This window comes from Pseudorasbora parva, chromosome 19, assembly GCF_024679245.1.
Source record: "Pseudorasbora parva isolate DD20220531a chromosome 19, ASM2467924v1, whole genome shotgun sequence".
NCBI classification, from domain to species: domain Eukaryota; kingdom Metazoa; phylum Chordata; class Actinopteri; order Cypriniformes; family Gobionidae; genus Pseudorasbora; species Pseudorasbora parva.
Genome location: NC_090190.1, coordinates 35,281,388 through 35,308,636, shown reverse-complemented (window position 1 = coordinate 35,308,636; position 27,249 = coordinate 35,281,388). Strand labels below are relative to the sequence as shown.

Genomic DNA, 27,249 nt, shown 5'->3' with positions numbered 1-27,249 from the left:
CATGTAAATAGGAAAATGTTGGCGTTATTTTGTCACTCATGACTCGTCTTTGTGTTAAGCTAGGCTAGCGGTGGTTGTGTCAGACACGCACGGAGATGGGAATGGTATGTATGAACTTATGTAACAGATTGGAGGATACGGTTAATAAGCTAAATTCCCACAAAGTCGGCGTGTTTCTTTAAGATATTTTTGTTGAAATTTGAGCGCTCTCTGACCCCTCCATAGAGAGCAATGTCATTACCGCTTTCAAGGCCCAGAAAGGTAGTAAAAACATATTATGACTCCAGTGTTTCAATCTTAATGTCATGAAGTCACAGGAAAACTTTTTGTGCGCAAGAGACAGGCACTATTGAATAAAATCGTTATTTATTTTTCTCTTCGCTTCATAAAATTCCGGTTAAACCTCTGTAGTCACATGGACTATTTTAACAATGTCTTTCCTATCTTTCTAGGCTGTCTATAGAGGAGACAGAGCTCTTGGATTTCATCAAAAATATCTTAATTTGTGTTCGGAAGATGAACGAATGGGTTTGGAAAGACATGAGGGTGAGGAATTAATGACATAATTTTTTGATTTTTGGGTGAACTAACCCTTTAATTTTAGGCCTTGGATGAGAATAAGCAGGTGCAAACAAAAAAGGCTAGAAGAAGTCTCCGGTCACTTTTGTTTGCACCTTCTTATTCTCATGCATTCTTAGTTATCATGCATATCTGTATTCTGTAGCAGGTGCCACTTCAGGATGCTGGGAGCTCAATATCAGTAGAGTGTTTTTTTTACTAGAAAAAGCCAATATAGTCATTCAGCTGATGTGTGTACAGCCTCTGTTATCCTCATTAGTGTCCACTGACCTTCAAATGCATTTCCTATATCAATCATTCAGAGTGATACTGAGGGATTTGCCATGGAGACCAACCTCTACTCATGCAGCACTGAAGCATGTAATTAGCTGTGATCAGACCCTGTGGTTTTAATAATCAGAGATGTGTTGAGCAACAAGATTCTGATTCATTAAAAAAATCTAAGGACGACTTTACTCATTCCATGGGAGCAGCATTTGATCTTAAAGTCTTAAGGGTTTATATGTAATGCATGTGATTAACTTGACATTAGTCAGACTTTGACCAATGATTGTTTTATTGCTTTAAGAAAGATTCACACTTATTAATTATTAACCCAACATTAACTGGACATATCTCCTCATCTCACTGAAGCACTTGACATGAAGTTGACAAGCCCTGCGGTTCGAAAATGTTGCTATAGTCCATTGCAGATTTTCGTTTAGATTTATTAGGTGGATACTAATGAGAATAACAGAGGATGTGTTTATGACATCATTAATTTTCATCACTTCAAAATCAATTGAGAGACTAAAGGGAATATTAATTATTTTTTATGTGTGTCACAGTACAGGTCCATTAAAACAAACTAGTGATCGCAAAATGTGATAAAAACGATTTTCTTTATTCCTATATATTTTTAACAAATAACTACAGATAAATAAATCTCAACAAATAAATCAATCTCAACTTGCTTAAATAAAAAATTATTGAATTATAAATTGAAAGTGCCTTTATGCACTGAAGTTCCCTGAATGCACATTATCAGATTTGACGCACACATAAATGATTCCCAATGTTTTCATTTATTTTTTGTTTTTCAATTATTTTATCTCAAAGGATCAAGGAAAATGTAATTCCTTATTATATGAGCCCTTTCAGAATAAACAACACTCGTGATATTAAAATGCCAAATTCAAACATAAATGACTGTGGGAGTACCACAGAAAAAGAGTGCATGTCTTTAACTGAATTATGAATCCACTGGGGACTCTAAAGCACCCTCGGCTCTGTTTGGAGCTCATCCCAATCACTCTAAACATGGAGCTAAATGACGTGGATTGATTTTGAATGGACAGAGACATTTAATTGGAATGAAGCTAAGCCAGTACAATTCAAGCCACGGAATGCTCACATTAAAAAACATATCCAGCATAAAACAATATTAAGGCAGATAAATGACCTTGAAAGTTAGTTCCTTGACCAGGCCTGCGAAATACTAATACATTATTGGAGATTGAACTGAAGTGTTGCAGAGATTGAGCTCACTTCCGTGGCGGTAATGTGAGGAACGGCGCCCTCTGCTGTTTTTAGAGGATAATACACTGTGCTATCGATATGTCTTTGTAGTGGCAATAATACATTAATGGTTAGATTATTATTAATATTTTTTTAAATATAAATGTAACACATAAATCAAACAAAACGAACGTTGATTTTAAAACTCGTTATAAACAACAAAGCGCATATATTGGCGACATCTTGTGGTCGAATGACACCGTACAATTACCTCAAATCTGCGCATTTTCGAAAAGTTTCTCATTTTCTTAAGCAGATTTAATAGTCAAAATGATACTGATACGTAGCTAACTAGAGCCGCAAAAATGAAAATTAAGAGATAACTTATCTGTGGTTAGTTTTGTTTGCCGCGTTTTTCTCACCTGCTCGATTAACAATCTCCTTAGGAGGTCTGTGTAAAAGAATCCCCAGCCTTCAAAATCCAAGTTAATACAATCATAGTTGTCCCTAAAATACCATATCCGGTTCGAAAATCCAAACTAGTAGGCCTAGCTGTGCTTTGTATGATAGCTGGTTCCTGATGGAGGCTATAGAGCGAAGGTCAGAGGTCATTCAACCCTAAAATGGTCGAGCAGGTTTTCAGATAATGGCAGGTCAGTGAGCGAATGATCAGCTTGCACTTGCTAATGACTAGTCAGCTAGTTATGTTACACAATAACTGCAGTAGCCTAACTATAGCTATTTTCATGTAGCTACAACTTTCTATAGCCTATATATCAATCTGCGTCTCTCTTTTTAAGTGTCATGCCTTTCTATAGGCTGTATTGCTCTATTTCCCCCATATTTTAAATAATTCCATAACTTTGTAAGTATTATGTAAAATCAGTAGCTAATATCAGCCACAATTAATACAATGCCCTATATCTAACAAACAAATATTTATTCAATGATCTAGTTAAAACATTTTAATCAAAACCTTATTTTCTATGAAAGAATGTCAATGATTTCTATTGTCAGTGAATGTTTTGGTGGGCTTTAAACCCGCTGTAACATCTGGTAATAGTTATGTAACACTAACTGGTGCAACATGCTGTAATATAACACTTCCATGGGTGAAATTCCCAAGTTGCTTCCATGTAATATTTCCTTTCCCTCACACAGGCCCTTGCATATTTCCAAATCCTTATTATACATCTTTTCCATTTTATCATCTGTATGACCTTTTTTCCTGATTGCTATCTAGTTGCCATATTTGCTTATTAAGCAGAACGACTGAAAATACACAGATTGCATGGACAGTCCCTCAGTTGTGCCCCAAGGTCATGTGATTTGCTCAAGGGCACAATGGTGATAAAACAGGAATGTGATCTTAGTAATTGACCAGTTTCTAGGACACCCTCATTGGGAATGAACCTTGCATTCCTTGTGCTGGCAGCCATAACTACCTCAAATTTGATTAAAGGGCCAAAAATGGATAAATATTACTTTCTCCCAGGCAATCTTTTGCATCTTTGGAATTAGTTCTCACACATTTATTCACTAGAATTAAACGCAGCATTTTGTTTGAACATCTGCATCCACAAGGACAGCACACAGCTTCTAGTTTCAGCTTATGGTAGGAGGGCCATTATTACTAACCGATTGCAGATACTCCTCACAGCTGGGCTGTTTTTAATGAAGATTTGGTTTAGTGGTCTGATGCAGTATTTTGTTACCGCATGTGGCCTACATTAGGTTAGAGAAAACATCTGGAAAATGGCATTTCTGTTTGAGTTAAGATTTACATATGTTGTGAACTATCAGCTAAAGAAAGAACTCTGCTTCAGTAGTAAGTACTTCCTAAGGAGTCCCATTGTCAAAATTGTTCCAGTTTAATTTAAAACTTACCAGGACGCTCCATGAACACCTGTGAGCATTAGCCGCTCGCTATTCACTACAAAAAATGTCATTGTCTTTTTTTGCAGTCATTATAAATGAAAAACGAGGCCATATTTTATAATGACGCAGTTCTTTTTTAACAGCTATAATGAAGACGCACGAAAAACAAATTAAATGACACCAGAAGGATATTAGTCATGCCCTGTGTGCACAGTCATGTTCTTAATAAATACCAGCTACATTTTAATGTGCAACCTTATAATTGTGTCATATCGGTAATTGAGTCATCAGTTTCCCAATGTTTTGTGGATCAAGACCCTTGTTAGTGCCTGAATTCATGTTTACAATAAACTAGGGAGAAGAACAAGAGAGCCATTTTTCATACAGTACAGCCACATTTTTATTTATTTTTATAAATAGCATGCTATTTTGATGTCACATGACCTCATTATATTGCATATTCTATTTTAAAAGACAACATTTGCATTGGAATTTTTTTTATTAACATTTTGAATGAGCGTTTATTTAGCAGTTATGCTGTTTTGCAATTTTTTTTTTTTTTGGGGTCATTTATTTTCTGTATATCGTATATAACCCAAAATATTTTTTTCTGTTATAATCTACTTAAAAGTTAATTTAAAAGAAGATACTTTGAAGAAAAAAAAAAACGAAAAAAACAACAACAGATGACTGACTTCCATATCATCTCCCCCCATCATCTCCCCCCCATATATATATATATATACGCATACACAGGTTTAGAATAACTTTAGGGTAAGTAAATGATGACATGAAAACTAACATTTTCATTTTTGGGTGAACTATCCCTTTAACAATAACAACACGGGTCCTTACTAAATAGCCTAGTATTGTGGTTTCTCATATTTAAAAGAAAACACGTGTCCTCCCTAAAAATCTAAAAGCGATGAGATGTTGTCCTGACCCACTTTGCAGTATAAGTAATGGCCACGTGGAGGTGCTGTCTCCTTTTTTCCTCCATTCATCCACCGCGACAAGCCTGTCTGCCTTTCCTCAGATTACTCCCTGCACGTGCTTCCTCTCCCGTGTCGCACCTCATTCTCGATTTCTTTCTTTCTTTCCCAGCTACATCGTCATCTCTTCAGCCACAACAGGGGTCAAAGGATGAGTAAACACGATTGAAGAATGTCCAGGAGGGACTAATGGCTCCCAGACTCGGCGTCTTTGTTTTTCTGTTCTTTTACCTCACGGTTTTGTCTTTATTTCTGTCGTTCTCTCTCCCTCTTCAGCTCGCAGTCTCTGCAGTCAGAGGTTAAACCGAGCATTAGCCATCAGCGAATGGCCCGTTTTTAATCGCTGATTGCACATCATTGCTATCAACATTTAATCATGGCTCCAGTCACATCCCCGCACGCCCACAGCTGACTTAACAGGCTCTGACACGGAACAATCGCCACACTCAGCTTGTATCTCATCAGCGATGGTGCCTTGAGATCCAACTCATTAAGGAAAGGGCTAACGAATGCAGGGTGACAGGTGCTTAAGGAGGCTACGTTTAAAAAAAGTCGCGAGCCGAGCTGGAACTGGCCCATTACGACGCCGGTGCGGTACACTAGCGCTTGAGAGGATAAATTAGCAATGTATTCATTATGTCCTCATGAAAGCGATGTCAAGTCGTTGTGCGCAAGTGTTGAGGCCAGTTGGGTTTCAATTACAGAGACTGCTATGAAGAGTTAATGGGTATTAACACAGAGTACGTGCTGCTAATGAATCAGGCAGCCTTTTGGTGGGCAACAAATGGCAAACAGTGGCTGCCTACAATCGTCTGCTTCTTCTGGGCGTCGTGAGGCATACAAATGACCCGAGCAATAGTTGATGTCTTTGGAAAAAGGAATTAGCATACTAATCAAAGACAACAGGGGACTAGTTCTCATTGAGGTAACTGCATTCTCCATGGTGACTGGTGTTAAATTTCAAGCTACCTGGACCTTGTGATGAAAAGTTAAATTAGCTTACGGAAGTTTCCTTAGGAACTTGCTTCTGTAGGACTAATGACTGGCAGATTTTTTTTTTTTTGATGAACTAACCCTTTAAGTATGTTGTAAAGTAATTACATTGTGACTGCTAAAAAAGTTATTCTAGCTGCATTAGATGGACCCTAATTATCCAGTCGTAACTGGAGTAGCATAATCAGAACAAAAGTCACCATCGGATTTAATTGGCCAGATGAAATTTCATTCGGATTGTAAGGTGGTTTATCCCTTTTGTATTCCGATCGAGACAGCATGTAAACACTTGAAACTGGAGAGTACTGCACATGTACAATGATGTAGAAATAGCGTAATGACCTATGACTCAAACTGTTAAAACGGAAAGAAGACTTACCTAATTCTTGTTTTATTTACTTCTTATATTTCTCCCTTTTTTGACATACTCCACTGAATCCCACTCAAAACCTACCCTTTCACCTGAAACCCACTTAAAACCTAGCCTTACGCCTAAAAAAACCTTTTTAAGATGGAACCTAAATACTGAAGCCCACCTTAAACCTACCCTTAGACCTGAAACCCACTCAAAATATACCTTTGCATCTAAAAACTCTTTCAATCGGAAACCTTCACACAACAAATCAGGTTTCCAAGGCAAAACGAGGAGGGGGAGTCCTACCACACGATAATGCGTTGCTTTACTGCCACTGGGCAAATTGGGCATCCCTATAACCTACTCACACTGAAGGGCAGAGCCTTCAAAGTGTGGACTTTGGAGGGAGCAGGGCACTTGTGAGTCATAATGAAGCCGTTTGGAACACACTTGGCAAAGGGAGCAATGAAAGGATGCTTACTACATTCGCCATCAGGACCGTGCGCAGACCTTTTAAGGGGCATGTGCTGAAACTGAAAAAGGACACCCCAAGGGCAACTACTGTTCAACTACTACTTTATTATTAAACATGTTAGATGCTTGATTTCCACTTTTTAAAAATATTTTCTTAATTTTTATTGGGGGAAAAAAATGCCTTTTTGATTTTTTTATGTGATGGGGGAAAAGGGAGTAAAGCGAGTTAGGCAAAAGGTGGATTTGAAGGTCAATTTGCGTCAAAATTACATATCATGAACTTTACCCCTACGCCATTGCTGCTGTAAGTAAAATGGTGTCTTTCGTGTTTTGGCTTGCCTAACCAGACCTTTGGTGAATATAGGGTTTTTGAACAGCGTATGTGTGCAAATGTGCATTTTGTCTGTCATTAAAACGCTGGCATCACATTACGCTTTCACTAAGTTTGTTGGAGCTCTTTTCATTACCTTTCACTGGCTAAATATTTGACAAACAGTCGTAAAGGGTGACCAATAACATTGGTTTATTGAAGAAGAAGAAAAAAAACACCACCACCAAAAAAGGACACTTCACAGTGTAAAGGAAAAAAGGGCACATACCTGTTCACCATGATGTCATTATCATGTGACCTACCAGTGCCAGTTACATCACTTCACTGCCATTCATAAATCCTCTCCCGTGGCCTCATGGGATTGTAAAATGTTCACCGTATGCACACTCGCCAGAAGTAGGTCATCCAGGTACGTTTTGCCTACAATTTTATGAGTACTGTAAATTCAGACACAATTTTGTCAATTTTGTCAGAGAACAATCTCTGTGCGTAAGGGTCAAGGGCAGAAAACCGGATGTCCGTGATCTTTGGGCCCTTAGACGGCACTGCAACACATACAGGAATACTGCTGTAATGGAAATCACAACATGGACTGAACTGTGGACACAACTTGTCGGTGAACACAATCTACCGCGCTATTCGCCGTTGACGGCTAAAACTCTATAGGTCAAAAAATAAACTATATCCAAACATGATCCAGAAGCGCAGGACTTTTCTCCTGGCCAAGGCTCATTAAAAATGGACTGTGGCAAAGTGGAAAACTGTTCTGTGGTAAGACAATTCAAAAATTGAAGTTCTTTTTTGGAAACTGGGACGCCATGTCATCCGGACTAAAGAGGACAAGAACAACACAAGTTGTTATCAGCGCTCCGTTCAGAAGCCTGCATCTCTGATGGTATGGGGTTGTATGAGTGCGTGTGGCATGGGCAGGTTACACATCTGGAAAGGCACCATCAATGCTGAAAGGTATATCCAAGTTCTAGAACAACATCTGCTCCCATTCAGACGTCGTCTCTTTCAGGGAAGACCTTGCATTTTCCAACATGACAATGCCAGACCACATACTGCATCAATTACAACATCATGGCTGTGTAGAAGAAGGATCCGGGATACTGAAATGGCCAGCATGCAGTCCAAATCTTTCACCCATAGAAAACATTTGGTGCATCAAAAAGAGGAAGATGCGACAAAGAAGACCTAAGACTGTTGAGCAAAGAAGCCTGTATTAGACAAGAATTGGACAACATTCCTATTCCTAAACTTGAGCAACTTGTCTCCTCAGTCTCCAGACATTTGCAGACTGTTATAAAAAGAAGAGGGTATGCCACACAGTGTTAAACATGACCTTCTCCAAACTTTTTTTGAGATGCGTTGAAGCCATGAAATTTAAAATCAACTTATTTTTCTCTTAACATTATACTCACTTTAAACATTTGATATGTCATCTATTTTGTATTCTGAATAAAATATTGAAATTTGAAACTTCCACATCATTGCATTGTTGTTATTCACAATGTATATAGTCCCTGACAAAAGTCTTGTCGCTTAATTTTTTTCTAGAAATACCTGATATTAACCTGACTTTTAATTAATTCATTGGTGTTAGAAATAGCTTATATGAAAAGCTAAAACCCTCCCAAATGATGTTTAATGCACTGAAATAAATAATGATCACAGAAAAAATATTTATCATTTAATCAAGACAGAAAGGTCAAATTTTGGCAAGACAAAAGTTTTGTCGCCTATACAGAAATTGAACAAATTTACTGCAAATACAAAAATATATCAGCAAATTAAGTTGTGGTGCTGTGAGATCCAAATTTAATATCTTGTATGACTTCCATGAGCTTGAAGGACTGCATCCATGCGGTTTGGCAAGGATTCATACAATTTATTGATGAAGTCATCAGGAATAGCTAAGAAAGCAGTCTTGCATGCCTCCCAGAGTTCATCAATATTCTTTGGTTTCGTCTTCCATGCGTCCTCTTTCATCCTACCCCACATGTGCTCAATGATGTTCATGTCTGGTGACTGGGCTGGCCAATCCTGGAGCATCTTGATCTTCTTCGCCTTGAGGAACTTTGATGTGGAGATGGAAGTATGCGATGGAGCACCGTCCTGCTGCAGAATTTGGCCTCTTTTATGGTTGGGAATAAGAGGTAGCTAAGATTTCTTGGTATTTTAGACTATTGATGTTGCCTTCCACCCTGCAGATCTCTCGCACACCCCCATACTGGATGTAACCCCAGACCATGATTTTTCCGCCACCAAACTTCACTGTTTTCTGGGTGAATCTCGGATCCATTCGGGGACCAGTAGGTCTCCTGCAATAATTGGGCGACTGTGGTGTAATTCAACAGAAGATTCATCTGAAAAACCCAAAAATCCGTCCATCCTTTTAGCAGGCTGTGGGCCTTGGCAAATGCCACACGGTTTTTCAATTGTCTTTTGTTTAGTGCTGGCTTCTGGGCACTGATTCGACCATGGAGGCCATTTCGAGACAGAATCCGACAAACTGTTCTGGTTGACACAGGGACTTCAGGTGACCAGGTCTCGTGGAGCTCTGCTGCAGTGGAAAATGGGCTGGCCTTGGATTTTCGAGCCAACAAACGGTCCTCTCGAGCAGTTGTCTTGCGGGGTCTGCCTGACCTGGGCTTGTCAAAAACGTCTCCAGTCTCTTCAAATCTTTTTTTTATCCTCTGTACTTGACGCTGAGACACATTGAAGGTGTCTGCCACATCAGCAGTGGATCTTGTCTTCAGCCTCTTGATAATCAAAACTTTAGTCTCAGGGTGAATCTTAGGCATGTTTGCAGAGGTCTAGTTGCAGTTGATGTGAAGGTCTAGCGTACTGGGGTTCTTTTTATACACACTTGAGACCTAATTGATCCATTATTAGTCACAGGTGAAGCTCATATGACAAGGTGACAACACTTATGTCTTTGTAAAAATTGACTCAATGGGCTTTACCAAGCAGTGAATATTAGAATACTTTTTGAAAGTTTAGTTTTTCACTGAAACATTATCACAAAAGCTGGTGGGATTAAAATGAGCCATTTCTTGTAAAAAAATCTTGATTAGAAATATATTTCAGCGGCACTTTAGGTCAATTTGTACACAAGCGACAAGACTTTTGTCAGGGACTGTACAGTGTCCTAACATTTTTGGAATCGTGTTTGTAGAACCTAGAATTTATTGCATAGTTATCTAATTCAACTTATGTATTTTTTTTATGTTTTGTGACTTATTTTAATTACATGTATTTTTTTTATCAATATATACTCACCATGTGCCATTATATATATATATATATATATATATATATATATATATATATATATATATATATATATATATATATATATATATATATATATATATATATATTTATATATATATATATATATATATACAATTTTTGAATGATATCTTTGATACAAGTTTATTGTAGGCTAAAAGAGCATACTTTACACAGATAATTTGCTTAAAACTGAATATTTGCTTTCTAGAAATGTCACTTGAAATGTTTATTCTTTCCCCCCAGTGGAACACAAACCAAGTTATTACCAAAATGTCAAAGTTGTTTTCCATATGATGAAAATGCATGGTGATCACAGGCTGTGAAGTTTGCAATTTGCATGGTTTATTTTAACAACAAAATAATAACAAACTAATCTCAACAAAAAAGTAATATCTTTGCTTTAATACTTTGTAACATTTTGGAATACTTTTCATCCATTTGTGATACAATTTCTTTTAGCTGTCAGGAATAATGAGTTTAAAGCCAAAATCTAAATGGGTCAGATTAATTTTAATATAAAATATGAATTGACCAAGTGAGTCAAGAGCAGCCTTCGGCCAGATACGTCAATGAAATAATGTTCATTACCTGTTTTAAATATTCAAAAGCCATGCAAATTTGATTCATTACTTGTTATAATTGCACCAACATCACACCATAAAATGATCTTAGCAGTGATGGTGTCATTCATGATAACTCTTATCTGAAACTTTGTAGAGATATGTAAAACTTTTGAGCAGTTCAATAAATACATTAAAAATGCTTTCAGAAATGTCTTTCAAAGGCACTTGTAGAAAACTGTTCTGAGAATATCCTGAGCTTTCAGTATGTTTATGACTGAAAAAAATGCATCACATTATGTATTATTTATATTTCTACCAGATATATGGTCTACCAGACATGTGGACAGAATGAGAGAATTTCTAAATCTGTATTTACCAAAAGTTGTGCTCTTGAAGTTTAGACAGGCTGATGTTTGACTTGAGTGTCTGACATTTTCAGAGTTCAAGAGTTAAACCGGATCTTTTGAAGGTCTCTCGGATGGTAAATCAATAAGTGAATGCCAAACATTTTTTTGGCATTTGGTAATATTCCACAAAGTGCAGTAAACATGTATTACACTGGGATCTTAGAACAAGGATATTCTACAAAAGCCCTAGATGCAATATTGCTCAATTACACAAATACGCTTCACAACAGGAGCTTTGGCTTTTAGTTTATTAGACATCACAATGATCCATAAACATAGAACAAGTTGCTTATGCATATAAAATAATCTCGGTAGGGAAAGAAATAAGATGCAAAAACAAACATTAGAAATAAAAGAAAAATTCACAATTCTCCCCATTGGGCGGTCTATATGTATAGTCAATGTCTCAGGCAAAACAAATCTGTCAGTAAAATGGCTCAAAACAAAGAAACAAAGGCACATCTGGCTTGACGATGACAGGGCAGCGCATAAGCGAACACATGGCAGATGATTTGAAACGCTCTCTGATATGATTGGTGATAATGAAGTATAACCATATGGCAAAGAAAGCATGTTTGTTTTGCTGGAGAGTAGATTTGATAAATGTCAAGAGTCTTTCGGTAACCAAAGACAAGTTTTAGCGGGCCACTAATTTGTTAAAGAGATTTTCATTGCAAAATGGAAATCCTGTCAGCATTTACTCACACTTGTCATTCTAAACCTGTATGACTGTCTTTCTTGTCATTTTGGACCCCGTTGACTTTCGTTGTGAAACGTTTGGAGCGACATGAGGTTGAGTAAATGAGGACAGAAATAACATTTTTGACGGGACAATCTCTTTAACACTCCTAAACTCTTTGATTGTCTTTTCTTAAAATCAAAAATGTCAGTTTTACCAGGACTTTAATGCATAAGTGGTCTATGTAAGACCGTTTTAAAAACACTTGAAAATAAGCAATAATTAAATAAAAAAATGCGAACCTAAGGAAAATGAAATCACAGTTTAAAACACAGAAACCCATATGGATGAGTATAACATACAGTGATTGTCTAATACTGCACCATTGTAGCAAACGACGGTTGCGTGAAGACGGTCCATTTGCGCGTGAAGATAACATAAGCTAATCCCAAATCTCATGCAGCATGCAGACGTACATTCCCTTCATCAGAAACAGGGACGAGACCACAACCCAGCTAAACAGAGATGACAGGTGAAAGATTGTCGTGTCATGTAAAGAATAACCGTTTTGCAAGAATCAGTAATTTTCTATGATGTCCAACAGGCCAGAAGATCAGGCAGTGAATGTGATCGATGGCTAATCAAGAACAAAGGAGGGCTTGTTAATTCATCTAGGGGAACTGTACAGTCCATCCATCGATTTCTCGTGGCTCCTGCCCACGTATTCATCCATTCACCCATCTAAAGGTGAGCTTTGTGAATGTGCAAGTTTCCGCTCCAGGTGACCATTAAAAAAAAGCCATCCATTCGTCCCATTTATCATCTCTGTAACCTGTTAGCAAGTCTTTAGTTCATTGCATCACTACAGGTTTTGATATGAGTTCTTTGGCACAATTACAACAAAGTATTCAGATGCTATGACACGATCTATCGACAGCTTAAAGTTGATGTGCAAAGATTACATTCAAAAGTGAAAGACACAAACAGTAATGGAATTAGTTGCCATGCCATCCAAGAACCAGTGAAAAAGACAAAGACCATTTAAAAAAACGACATCTGTTCCTCATCAATCTCTTAAAGGAACAGTTCACCAAAATAAATTCAATCATGTCTTTGTCTGTGGAACACAAAAGAACATTTATATAGCAGCACATCCGAACTGCTCTTTTCCATACAATGGCAGTAACTTAAAGTCCGGCCTGTCGATAACACAAAGCCACCGTATAGCAGTGTGAACATTCTTCAAAACATCTTGGGCGCTATAATACACTCCAGGCGGTGCAAATGTTTTTGGGTGGTTTCAACTCGACGCAATTATCAGTTTCATGTCCAGCGGCACATTGTTTAAATAGCAAACGCAAACGCCCATCTGTTCGCCCATGGACGTGCTGGTCTGAAAACGAGGTGTGTTCAGGAGCATTGTTGCCGTGTTTTTTGAGGCAACTGAAATCGACTGCAAACGAATCGAATGACCAACAAAAACCTGGTCTAAAGTCAATGGCACAGTATTTTTGTGTTATTTAAAGGGCGCGTTAGTAATATGCGCCTAGAGGCGGGTACACAACGCACATACACTCTGCTTATAGAGACAGAGGGTATTTAGGCCACGCCCACACCGGGGGGGGGGGGGGGGATCCAACGCTCTCCATTGACTTCGTATTGCGTGAAGCAGTCTCCTCGTCTTTTCTTACTTATAACAAGAAACAGAACAATGTCTAAAAGCTGATATGTGACAAGGTGTGCAGCAAACAAGCTAAAAATCCACATAACTACGTTTTTATAAGCTGTCAACCCCCAAAAACGAGCATTTAAGTAGACAAAAGGGGATACAGGCAATAAGAAGTGAAGCTTTAGTAGGAAGAATGGGTCAATTTTCGGATTCTGACACACAGTATGTCTCAGTATGTCTACTTGTGCTGTAAACATTTGGTCAAATATCCAAATGTCAGTTTTATATATGATACTTCCTGTCGCTGATGACTTTCCCCTCAAGCGGGCGTAGTTCTCAGTGTAATATAACACGTCATGCTCTGTCTCAAGTGCCTGGATCCACTTTTGTGTCCTTAAACATTCGTTTTTTGGGTCAACAACTTATAAAAACTTCAGGTTTTTTTTTGGTTCTGGGTTTTTTAGCTTGTTTTCTGTACACATTTTCACACATCAGCATTAAGACATTGTTAGATTTTTTGTAATAAGTCAGAAATGATAAGGAGGTCACTTCCTACAATAGAAAGTCAATGGAGTCAATCCCCCCCACCCCCTATGGGCGTGGCTTTCAGATTATGACACGTGTCGCTCTGTCTCTATTACACACACAGGGATGTGCAGCAGCAAACAAACATTTTTAGATATAAAAAATGAAAGGATTCAAATGTAAAAGATGATTATTGTGTACATAAATATAAGGCAAGGCAATTGCCTTATATAAATATAAAAATGCCTACATATAATGGATAGTCAATGCATGTATCAGAATTAGCCTACGTATTTATTTGCAGTAATAATGAGCCATTGGATGAGCAGACGAGCAGAGAAAATCCGTTTCTATGCTAGAAAATCCTTACGTTTTTCCAATTGCCATGTAGTGAATCTGCCATCGCACAAGTGTAACTGGCTTTTAATGATAATGGGAGATGAGACTCTGATTGGTTTATTGCACGTTATGCCCAAAACACACCATTTTAACGATCTAAGTGCACGGCACTTAGATTGTTAAAATAGGCATTTTTGTTCCACAGAAGAAACAAAATCATATGGAATTGAAACAACATGGAGGTGAGTACATTATTTTGGGGTGAACTGTTCCTTTAAGAAAAACATGTCAGCTTTCTTCTCTTATTGCAAATCAAAAATTACCATATACTTATTTTTGAGAAGAACTCTAGAAATAAGAAAGCATTAGTAATAATTTTTAACAAAACAAAGGCAAGTGAAAATGTCGTTCAAGAAAGTGATACACAGTGCATTCAAATATTAAAGACCACATCAATGGCTTTCAATTCATATCCGTTAACTTTGAAATCAATAGTTAAACATCATGGTATACTCCTTAAAGTTGACATACTTTTAGCACATTTAAAATGTACAATCTTTCTTTCGGAAAACAGTCCAAAAATATTGATGACTCATCCCGCACAGTTTTGTCCAATCAAACGCTCCCTAGGATGAGAATGTCCCTCCCCCGTAATCCAATCAGCCTTGACCAGAAACAGAGATTAGCAAATCATGACTAATGATTGTGATGTAATTAAAGCCCATTGGGTTAGACCTTAAATGTGTTTTGAAAATGTTTTTAATATGGGAATATGTCAGAACAGAAGAAAACTGTGCTCGTCAAGAGATTTCACAAGGTCTTTAAACTTTATGTTTTACTTCAGAAGGCAGAAAATGACCCTAAACTCTTGCCAAACCTCCCGTCACCTTCAGCATCTCTATATGCGTATTGTGCTTATGACCAGAAAATAGGGGAGCGAGGAAAGGTTGCGACAGGTGCCCACTGTTTTTCGGAAATCAACCAACCATGCCATGCAGATTAAGATTATACAGTAACAAAATCCACACGTATCAATAAGTAAAACATCGGCATACGACTTTAGTAATACCCGTTAAAATAAAGGTAAAAAAAATGTACACTTTTTTTCATTTTGCACCCCACGTATTTTTTTAAAATTTGTTTACTTTTTTCTTTTTTTATATATATATTTTTTACGCATGTTAGACTGGCTATGTATATTATTTTCTTATATTATTTACAGAACTTATTTGGTACTTTTCAAAAAACGATGAACACGCCAAACAACCAAAGAAACAAAAATAAGAAAATAATGCATACATCTGTTTTTTAGGTGATATAATCGATCAAAATTACATCAAATATAAAATATAAAAATACAATTTTGCTGTATGTAAAATACATTGCATATACCACGAGACTTTTTCCCTCATCACAGAAGTTAACGCACAAAACCGACAGAAGCTAAAGCTTTAAAGAGCACTACACCAAGATCGCAGATTAAAAATGAAGAGATCAGAAACATAAGCAACATTGGACAGTATATGCAGTGTATTTTAAAATACCGAAAGCAAATTCTTATATTTAGACCTTTCAGGAAAATCTTGTTTGCTTTTCACATAACCAGGATTAAAATATAACGTAGTACCTCAAAACTGAAGAACTACCAATTCTCATGGTTTTGTTTTACCGCTAATTTCCGTTAATTTGCTTTCTGAAGTACTAAGAACTTGCCATACAAATATCCAAAAGATTGATGAACACTGGTCCAGATGCTATCGATATGTTTTTATGGACCACAAAACCATGAGAATAGGTTAAAAGGTCAGTTAGCCACTTGTGGAAAAAAAATGCACCAGGCTGTGGTGGGTTTCAATGTGTGTGTGCCGAGCCGTGGGCTATAGCCTGCTGTGCTGTAATGGGCGTCCGCGGCTGGGTAGGACGGTGGCAGTGCAAATCGCAGGCACGGCCTACGTCTTTAGACCAACATGGGCTGAGACATGAAGCTTTCTTCACGGGTTATGTTAGCAGGGCTAGCTTGAATATCATTCAGGTCAGCTGGTTCGTACGGTGGAAGAGTCTCATCGGTCGACTCGTCCTTTTCGGGAGGATGTCCTGAGCCGTCCCAGACATTGGGGGTGCCGCCGTTAGCAGGAGGGCCCATGTTGTCGTCATCCAGATCCTGCAAAGTGACAATGAAGGATAGAGTAAATTGAAGTGCATAATCCTTCGAAAATAGCATCTAATAAATTATACCATGGTTTGTCTGAATGCTCTTGATTGGCTGGAAGGTATGCATTAAAACAGTATAATGCACACTTCCAAGAAAGTTTAAAGTGGCCTCCAGGGCTGCACGATTAATCGCAATGAACTCAAAATTACGCTTTGGCTTAGTCCGATTATGAAATCGCTGCAGCTGCGATTATTTTTAATGCCCAGCTTGTCAATGAAGTCTGGCTCTTTGATCAGTAAATGCTGCTCCATCTGAAAACTATGGTTTACACCACTAAATAAAAAATAATAATTGTGACGTTTTACCTCAAAATCCAGACTTTTTTCCCCTCCCAATTTATAAACTAAAGATATAAACTTGCCATTTTTTTTGCGCGTTTTAAAGTCACAATTTAGATTTTTTTTCTCAGTCAAAATTGTACGTTTATATCTCAGAATTCTGACTATATAATACGCAAATCTGAGGGAAAAAAGTCGCAATTACTCTTTTAATTTTTTTATTTAGTGGCGGAAACGGGCCTCCACTAGTCTGACAAGCCAGAACCACATCAAGATGTTTGGTCTGGAAACTCACCATTGACGGGGCTCAATCCGAGGGGCGGGATAAACGCTTGTCTTTCAAACTCCCTCTGCACGCGATAGGATAGCGCTACACCAACCAGAGCAACGCATAGACATCTATATGATGTCTGTTGAGCAACGGAGGTGAAACAGAGCTTGTTGATAGATTAAACATTCACCGTATCCGGTCGGCAAATCTCCGAACACATCTTCCCTTTTTAAGAATGACTTCAGTGCCGTTCTTTGTTCTTTTCTCAGAGAAAAGCTTAACTCCAAGTCTTCCAGTGTCGCAGTCAAAGCTGATTCGAAAGACCGCCGCCGTTCGCAAGTTTCTGTGTTTACTAGAAGCCCCGCCCACCGACTCTATACACGATGTGATTGGTCCGACCAGAGTTTGGCGTTTACAGCTCAGAAGTGTATTAAGAGTTGCTAGACGACACTCGCGGGCAGATTAGATTTGCTGCCGCTAGGGTGCGTCTAGAGTTCTAGGCTAGGTTTCCACAGAAAACACTGCAAGTCTGAGACAGTGCATTTAATTTTTTTTTTGTAAAGAACCTTTATGAACCGCTTGTCCAACAAAAAAACTACTTTTAATAACATGTTTTACTACAAACTAACTTCATAACGTCAGTTTAGTATTTGAAAACATCCTTCTGGCTTGATTTGGCTTCTTTCACAGAATAAGGCACACAGCATATTATTTCTTAGTAATCTATACAATGATAAAGGCTATGTCGTTTAGCAGTGAACTATAAATATACTTTATTATCATGAAAACACCCGAGAAGGCTTGAAGAACTCAGATAAACTATATATTGTTGTAGTTGTGTGTTTATAAGTCATGTTTAGTCTTTGCCAAATCACTTGCGGTTTAATTTCGATTAATCATGCAGCCCTAACTAGCTTCCACAGTTACGCTGTGTTTTCAGCCAACTGGCAACCCGAGGTGTTGAAATACTATTGGAAAAATTGGCAGTGGGCAGAATCACACAGACCAAAATAAAATCATGACATGGAACACACATTTCAAAGTAGAATAACTGGCTGCAGCATTGTTTCATCTTAGAAACAAGTATGTAAACTTAGCATGTTTCCTAAATATCTGTAAACATATGGTATTTTTATGCTTTAGCACAGTCAAAAAAATTACATACAGCACCTTTAATGATATATATTCTATATAAATGCAATGTTTTCACGGAGAGCAAACACACACAAACACAGATACTGACTGAAAGCGAGCAGAATGCTGTAGATATAGCTGTAACTGACAAAAATAACCGTAATTTTCACCCGTTCGTCATATATTGCACTGCAAACATCAATAACAGATTTATTCAACGCTGGCAAATGACCATGGTATGAGCGAGCTAGCTGTGCATTAAGCGATTTGAATGCACTCCGCTTAGCGTAGGTGGTTCTTTGCCTTAAAAAGCATTAAATGCACAGCTAGCCATGGATTATCCCTTACTTAAAGAATAAAAACAAATTAATAAAATTCCTATCAAAATGATTTTAAACAACTCCTCAGATTATAATGGCAGAGATGTCCCGATGCACATGTCCGGTTCAGACACATGTACGTACTAGCTGCACGTACACACATTCACAATTCATTACAATCACTGAGATGGTACTAATGCCAAATTAACAGTTCCTCGATCGGTCATTAAGCAACAGTATAATAGCTGGAGAACAGAAGCACACATTCTTATTTATTAGAGTTAATTGATACCGAACGAAGATTCAGCTGATAAAACGGTTTGAGAGAACACTTCACCTCCTGACTCACAGTGAGCAAAAATTTAATTTAAAAACGTTAATATAGTGTGATTGTTATCTCTTGTGCGTGCGTGTGTGAATCGGTGTCTGAACGACTGAAGCAACAGTTGGTTTCTAATTATGTGAGGCGAATGTTCTTTTTTATTTCAGGTGATGCCAGTTCACCCCTGGTCATTTAACCTTTTTAAAAAGGTCTGGAGACAGAAAGGATACTAAAAAGGGTTTTATTTCTCTTAGTGATCTTGCAGTGAAAATATTAGCAGTTTTACCATTTACCATTCAGAGTGGAAATAAATTGTCTTTTAAACTGAATCTCCAAAAAGACATTTAAATTGAATTAAAATGACATTCAAAGAGCTGTAAATATTATTTTTAATAATGCATTGTATGCAGTATAAATCCAGATGTCATAAATAATTGTTTTCTATAGTTATATGTGTGATATACACTCACCTAAAGGATTATTAGGAACACCTGTTCAATTTCTCATTAATGCAATTATCTAATCAGCCAATCACATGGCAGTTACTTCAATGCATTTAGGGGTGTGGTCCTGGTCAAGACAATCTCCTGAACTCCAAACTGAATGTCAGAATGGGAAAGAAAGGTGATTTAAGCAATTTTGAGCATGGCATAGTTGTTGGTTTCAGACGGGCCGGTCTGAGTATTTCACAATCTGCTCAGTTACTGGGATTTTCATGCACAACCACTTCTAGGGTTTACAAAGAATGGTGTGAAAAGGGAAAAACATCCAGTATGGGCGAAAATGCCTTGTTGATGCTAGAGGTCAGAGGAGAATGGGCTGACTGATTCAAGCTGATTGAAGAGCAACTTTGACTGAAATAACCTCTTGTTACAACCGAGGTATGCAGCAAAGCATTTGTGAAGCCACAACACACACAACCTTGAGGCGGATGGGCTACAACCAGAAGATCCCACCGGGTACCACTCATCTCCACTACAAATAGGAAAAAGAGGCTACAATTTGCACGAGCTCACCAAAACTGGACAGTTGAAGACTGGAAAAATGTTGCCTGGTCTGATGAGGGTGACAGTGTGGATTTGGGTGGCAGTGGCTCAGTGATTCATGTAGGTTGTCTACAAACCAGAAGGTTGGTGGTTCAATCCCCAGTTTCCCCTGACCAAGATTCGAGGTGTCCATGAGCAAGACACCTAACCCCAGCTGCTCCTGATGAGCTGGATGGTGCCTTACATGGCTGACATCGCCATCGGTATATGAATGGGTGAATGTGAGGCAAAAATGTAAAGTGCTTTGGATGGCCATAGGTTCTGTTAAAAAGCGCTATATAAATGCAGTCCATTTATCATGAGTCTCGATTTCTGTTGAGACATTCAGATGGTAGAGTCAGAATTTGACATAAACAGAATGAGAACATGGATCCATCATGCCTTGTTACCACTGTGCAGGCTGGTGGTGGTGGTGTAGTGGTGTGAGGGATGTTTTCTTGGCATACTTTAGGCCCCTTAGTGCTTAGTGCATGTCACAAAGCTTGAATCATTTCAAATTAGTTTCTTGAACATGACAATAAATTCACAGTATTCAAATGGCCCCCACAGTCACCAGATCTCAACCCAATAGAGCATCTTTGGGATGTGGTGGAACGGGAGCTTCATGCCCTGGATGTGAATCCCACAAATCTCCATCAACTGCAAGATGCTATCCAATCAATATGGGCCAACATTTCTAAAGAATGCTTTCAGCACCTTGTTGAATCAATGCCACGTAGAATTAAGGCAGTTCTGAAGGTGAAAGGGGGTCAAACACAGTATTAGTATATAGGGTGTTCCTAACAATCCTTTACGTGAGTGTAAAACGATTTATTTTATTTTAAAATATGTATTTATCCTTTTTTATACACTTTTTGTATAATTTTAACGATATAATAAAAACGTGCATAATTCATATAGAGAGACATAAATTAATGAATAACTAGGTTTAGGGAATTTAGGGATATAGATTACATATCAGGGGATAAATAGACATAATTAATGACTTTACTGATGCACACATTTCTTGCCCTGTTGTGTGCCAGTGTTGAATTTGATTGAAATGCACAACTCTTCCTGTCATTCCAGCTCTATTTCCTGTGGGGTGTGGCCAATTCAATTAAAATTCACAAATTAAACAGAGCCTATTTTTAAATGCTGAATGCTGAACCCTGCTGGCTAAATCACCTAAAACAATAAATGCAGGCAGTTATTGAAAGCCCAGACCGAATCCCTGGGGCTTTATCACAAAGGTACATGTCTGAGACTGGCCTTCAAACACAGATCCGCTGTACTAATTGGCTTTACGGTTATCATAGTTGATGAAATAACCAGCTCATCATATTAATCCACATAAAAGACCCTTTGGCAGTGTTAGCACATGCCACACATCGTTATGAGTCACTAGCTTTTGCCGCTGGCATAAGCGTGTAAGCCGCCTGCTGCAAGATGGGTCTTTGGTACCTATTGTGAGGTAAGTACGGTGCGATTAAAGTCAGCATGAAACAGTTGCAGTAGTCTTTTCATTTCTTCCCTATTGTGATGTATATATCCGAGGGGAAAGACTTGATTTTGTCCGAGTGGAATCAGTGCCGCCGGTCCTAAACTTCTGGGAGCCCTAAGCAAATTTTGTGGTGCCAAGAAACAACATGCAGAGAGTTACATTTCAATAACAAGCACTAATGGTTTTCCGTATGCAAGGTGCAACAAATTGCTCTACATTTTTTTTTATGAAAACCCTTTTAAAACACATTAAACTGCCAGTAAGAAAAAGTCAAATGAGCTCCAAATTTGAGCTGACAGCTAAATAAATGCTTTATGAAAGTGTCTGTGTGAAACCATCTAGCTGTCAGACAGCTGAACTGATTTTCCAAATGTGTGATGGGGTTCGGGGGATCTACAACCTTACATAGTTTACATATAGGGAGGATTGGATCATATAAGTTGCCAGTTTGGAGTCGGTTGTGGAGGATATTTAGCCCTACCCTCTGCCGTATATGAATAATAATAAAAATATGTGCACTGATAAATCATTCATAATAAGCACTGCAACATTCTGTAACAAAAAAAGCATTGTCAATGAACTCTGTGCTGACACAATATACACTGTAAAAAAATATTGTTGGTTTAACTTAAAAAAGTAAGTAGCCTGGTTGCCTTAAAATTTTGAGTTTATTGAAATTCAAAATTTGAGTTGATACAATGAAGAAAATGTGTTTAATAAATAGAAACTCAAAATATAATTGTATCTGAACCACATAAAAAATGTGATAAATCATAAAAATAGCACAATTTTGCATGTTTCACTGCATCTTCAAAAAAAAAAAAAAAAACCCACACAATTACCCAATATGCTTACAAAATCTTTTAATAATATTTGAATAAAGGTTGTCGATTCTTAATGTTCATTGCATTAACTCTATTTATTTATTTATTTCATTGAGCTCAACATTTTAAGGCAACCAGGTAACTTAAAGCTACACTGTGTGATATTTTCCCCCATCTAGCGGTGTAAAGGTATGACCATCCAGTGAATAATAGTTTCTGTTCCTCTCAATTCTGATTTCGTTTTAACTCCTACGGTGGCCGATTTAGTCCAAGATTAACATGGCAATCCCCCTCTTCACATTCACGGTGCCATCGAGTGTTAAAATGCGAAAGATGAAGCTTGAATTTACGGGTATGTCCCTCTTTGGCTAATGTACTTTCAAGATGGAGGGGCAACATGGCGACCTCGAACCCCTCACCTGTATGTGTTTTCAATGGCATATTATAAACTTATGAGAATACTTTATTGCTTGAAAGAAGTAAATATACATTAATGAGCGCATATATTTTTGAAAGAACTAAGTGTTTTTAGCTAAGAATAAACTAAAAAAGTTACACAGTGTAGCTTTAACTTAACGTAACTTAATAGAATGCAATTAAAAATCCAAGAAATGAGAGCAAAAACTTTTTTTTTGTCTTATATCTTTATAATATAGTTTAGCGATATCACACAAGCATGCCATTTTTTTTGTAACCTTGTAACAAACAATACTATCTTTTTTGCTCAATTTTGCGAATGAAAATAGTTCCAAACAAAGCCTCATCAAATCTGTTGAGCAACACACAGCAGTGTTTCATTACTGAATGAACCCACGGTTCTTTAATGAGCCAATGATTCAGTGACCCATTCATAAATACGGACACTCGCTTCACTCCTGAATTAATCAGCCATTTCAATTAATGAGTTGAATGAATGACTCACTGACTAAATATTTCATATTTATATCATTTAATATCGCATTCATATTCATGTCACTTCTGAGCTGCATTAAACAGTCTGTGAAAATATACCTAAATGCCCTTCAGATGCAGCTCCTGAAAATGTTTGTGTAATAAAGTCTATGTTGAATTGTGTTACCATATAACTTTTTGTGATGTCTATTCAATGATTTTCTCAACAAACACAATTGTGGGCGCTATCATACACCCGGCGAAATGCAATGTTTTTTGCTAGTTTCAGCCTGACAGTAATCATTTTCACGTCCATACTGTTAAAATAGCAAATGCACTTTTGTGCCCATCTGTTCGCCCATGGGCTTGCTGATCTGAAAACAAGGTGTGTTCAGGCGCATTGTTGGCGTGTTGCTATTTTGATGTAACTTAAAACTAATCTGCCATGGCGCGAGTGCAGCTGGCTTTAAAAGGGAATGGGAGATGAGACTCTGATTGGTTTATTGTATGTTATTCCCAAAACACACCCATGACTCATTACGAGACTAGGGACAACACTTTTGGACCATGCATGTGGTGCGCTGACTGTTTGTTCTGTCATTAAACTAGAAATAATGGATTTAGACAACCCAGGCTCATTGGAAATACGTGACTCTGCCTATATTTTTGCAACACCCAAAATATGTACCTCCAGGTACGTTTACCTGCACTTTTTGGGTGAAACGTCCACCGGAGGCGCTAAGTGGTAATATTTTTAAATATAAAACCATCATCTCCGCGTGTATGTCTATGCCATGTGATTCTGCCAACCTGATCTCACAGAATGGATATTTATAGCCTAATTTTATATTTTGGAGCAACTAACTCCACTCCTACCCTAAACCTACCCACTCTCAACAATATAAAACATGTAACAGGCAAATAAATGTACAGTCACATGTATTTATTGCAAAAACTGACCAAAAAACTGTATAAAAGTATTAACTCATGTTGCATTCCAGGTCTTCTGAAGTCATACAATATCGTCATGTGAAGAACAAAGTTGATCTTAATGTTTTAGTTGTTGAAATGATGATTGTGCTCCTTTGCAAACAGAACACACACGCACTCGTTCATTCATATTTCTCATTTCAAATGATACACACGGCAAGTGACGCGATCGGTCACGAGACATGAGAGCCAATGGCATTTTACAATCAAAGCTGACGTAATGACGCAATTGGTCACGAGACACACGACAGCCGATGCTGTCAAAGCTGACGTGACGTTTCTTCCGGCGGCAATATTTGAAATGTATTATTGGCGGATGGAGTCGACGTTCTGATCTCTTTTGGGGATTTTCTTCACACAAATCAATCGTTTGGCCTCGGACCACTTGGGATATTTGTAATTTCTGAATAAATTGTGCCTGCAGTTGTATCTGCCTGTTATCCTGTTTTTTAATAATACACAAATGGGTAGGTTTAGGGAAGGGATTGAGTTATGCGTTCAAAATGTGTCTGAATATGTGTGTGTGTCCAAAAGGTAAATGGATTTATAAACATACTAAATTATGTTTTTTTGAAAATGTAAAAATGCAGAATGTTTCTTGTGATGGGTAGGTTTAGGGGTGTGTGTGTGTGTGTGTGTGTGCGTGTGTGTTGGGTAGGTTTAGGGGTGTGTGTGTGTGTGCGTGTGTGTGTGATGGGTAGGTTTAGGGGTGTGTGTGTGTGTGTGCGTGTGTGTGTGTGTTGGGTAGGTTTAGGGGTAGGGGCAGTATAGGGGGATAGAATGTAACGCTGCTGATAAACACGCTAAAAAGCGATTATGCGTCTTGATAGCACGCCAAAACGGCATACGAATTGGCGTGTCATACATACACCATTTCATGAGATCAGTCTGGGAATGGAGAAAAAATATTACCGCTTAGCACCTCCGGTGGACGTTTCACCCAAAAAGTACAGGTAAACGTACCTGGAGGTAGGCCTATGTATTTTGGGTGTTGCAAAAATGTATGCAGAGTCACGTATTTCAAATGAGCCTGGGTTGGATTTAGACCATGCACTTAGATCATTAAAATAGGGCCCAATGAATGTGTGATTACACGGCACATTGTGGATAAAAGCAAAAAAAACTGTAATCTCTTGACAGCCTACAGTAATTCAGGATGATTGAATCGATTAATTCCCATAAAAGGAGAATGCTCATCAAAGTTTGGGAAGGTGATCTTACCGTAACGGGCTCGGCAGAGTTCGTTTCATAGTAGTTTGTTGTCATGTAATTGCTGAGCGGCTGGGTTTCTGTGATGGTTGTGGCCTTGTCCTGTGGTTTATTCAGCTATAGAGAGACAAACACATGAGATGATGAGTTCAGCATGCACATTTTACTGCAAAAGGTCAAGAGTTTAAATCTTTCTCAAATGCCAGCTTTTTAAAATAAACCTATTAAAACCGTATGTTTTTGTCGGTGGGTGTGCATTTAATCAAAAATACAGAAAAAGCAGTAATACTGCAAAATATTATGAAAATTTTCTATTTTTTCTATTTTAAAATGTAAGTAATGATGGCAAAGCTGAATTTTCAGGATTATTACTCCAATCGTTCAGTCACATGATCCTTCTAATATGCGGATTTGCTGCTAAGGAAACATCTTTTTATCCATGTTGAAAAAAGTGGATTTTTTGATTAATAGAAAGTTCAAAAGAACAGCACTTGTTGGAAATACTTTTTATAGCATTATAAATGCATTTACTATCATTTTTGATCTAACGAGTCCTTGCTGAATAAAAGTATTATTTTTTAACTCCGTAACCCCAAACTTAATAGTAAATTACCACGTCTGCCAATAAGGAAAGGCTAAAAGGGGGTGGATTAAACTGCAGATATTTTACTGCAGCCGCTATTTTCAGCAAACATGAAGAGAGATCTCATAATCACATATTTTAGGGGTGCTGACAGCTGAATTAATCAGCTTTTTAGGGCAGCCGAGATGAAAGATGCCTGTGATGTACAGGCTCATTTGCCCGTGCGCACACACACATCCACAAACGTATGCACGCACAAATTTAGCTCCACCCACACGTTCTACATTAAGCTTCAATCAATACACATTACCCCCGTGTTAACCCTTTCTTTCTCGACCGTAGCCCGGGGGCAACATTAGCAATTCTCATTCTCTTCGCTCGGCTTGCTTTTACATACTTCACAATACAAATTTGTTTCAAATGTGGTCCAATACCAGCCAAGCGGACAGGAAATAATCGTTAACTGGGAAAAATATGCAATTACCCTATTTTGAGCAATATACATTTTCCCTCGTCCCAATACCAAGCTTGTTCTTCAAAGGTTTAAATTCAAAGATCTATTTTATGGCGGTTTATGAATATGCGTCTTTTCACCAGCTCCGCTTTAATTGCCGCGTGTAGCCTGGAGAACTCTAAGTAATCTCAACATTGTATAATGAAGAAAGCTCAATACGTTGAGTTGAAAGAGAATGTTAGATGTGAGCGTTGAGAGGTGACTGATGGGGAAAAAAATGTCCTCACCATTTCTGTTGAGCTGCCAGACTTCATCGGAGGAGGCGGCTTGTGTTTGGGGGGGCCTCTGGAAAAGAGATACAAGGAGATGTTTAGCTTTGACCGCGGCACGCATGTATGCCATACCGTGAATGCACGAATTAAGATGCATTGGAAAGGAAAGAGATGAAAATAGCTTTGTGTTCTAGCCAGAAGAGAAAGAGAGAGGGGGAAAAATAGATGTTTCACATGAAAGTGTGATTGTGGGAGCCTGTTCACACTTACTCTCCGTTCGCGGTGCTCTGACTGCGTTTGCGGTACATGGCCACACCGGCGCCGATCAAACACAGAATGATTATGGCTGCGATGATGCCTCCGATAACTGGCCCAGCCA

The 27,249-nt window shown here is 38.1% G+C and overlaps 1 protein-coding gene and 1 long non-coding RNA gene across 2 annotated transcripts in view; both read right to left on the bottom strand.

Moving 5' to 3' along the window:
* The window catches only part of LOC137048277 (uncharacterized), a 28,223-nt gene extending 25,543 nt beyond the window's left edge, over nt 1-2,680 (bottom strand). Inside the window, exon 1 of the long non-coding RNA XR_010899353.1 lies at nt 2,499-2,680. This is a non-coding gene — a long non-coding RNA (uncharacterized lncRNA). The remainder of the gene's footprint in view (nt 1-2,498) is intronic.
* An 8,922-nt stretch (nt 2,681-11,602) lies between these two features.
* Nucleotides 11,603-27,249, bottom strand: part of pvrl2l (PVR cell adhesion molecule related 2 like) — a 197,728-nt gene continuing 182,081 nt past the window's right edge. Inside the window, exons 7-10 of the mRNA XM_067426583.1 lie at nt 27,141-27,249; nt 26,886-26,943; nt 25,574-25,678; nt 11,603-16,742 (exon numbers count right to left, since the gene is read on the bottom strand). The exon at nt 27,141-27,249 is cut by the window's right edge and continues 24 nt beyond it. Of these exons, the coding sequence (XP_067282684.1) occupies nt 16,539-16,742; nt 25,574-25,678; nt 26,886-26,943; nt 27,141-27,249 (476 nt within the window). The 3' untranslated portion in view covers nt 11,603-16,538. The remainder of the gene's footprint in view (nt 16,743-25,573; nt 25,679-26,885; nt 26,944-27,140) is intronic.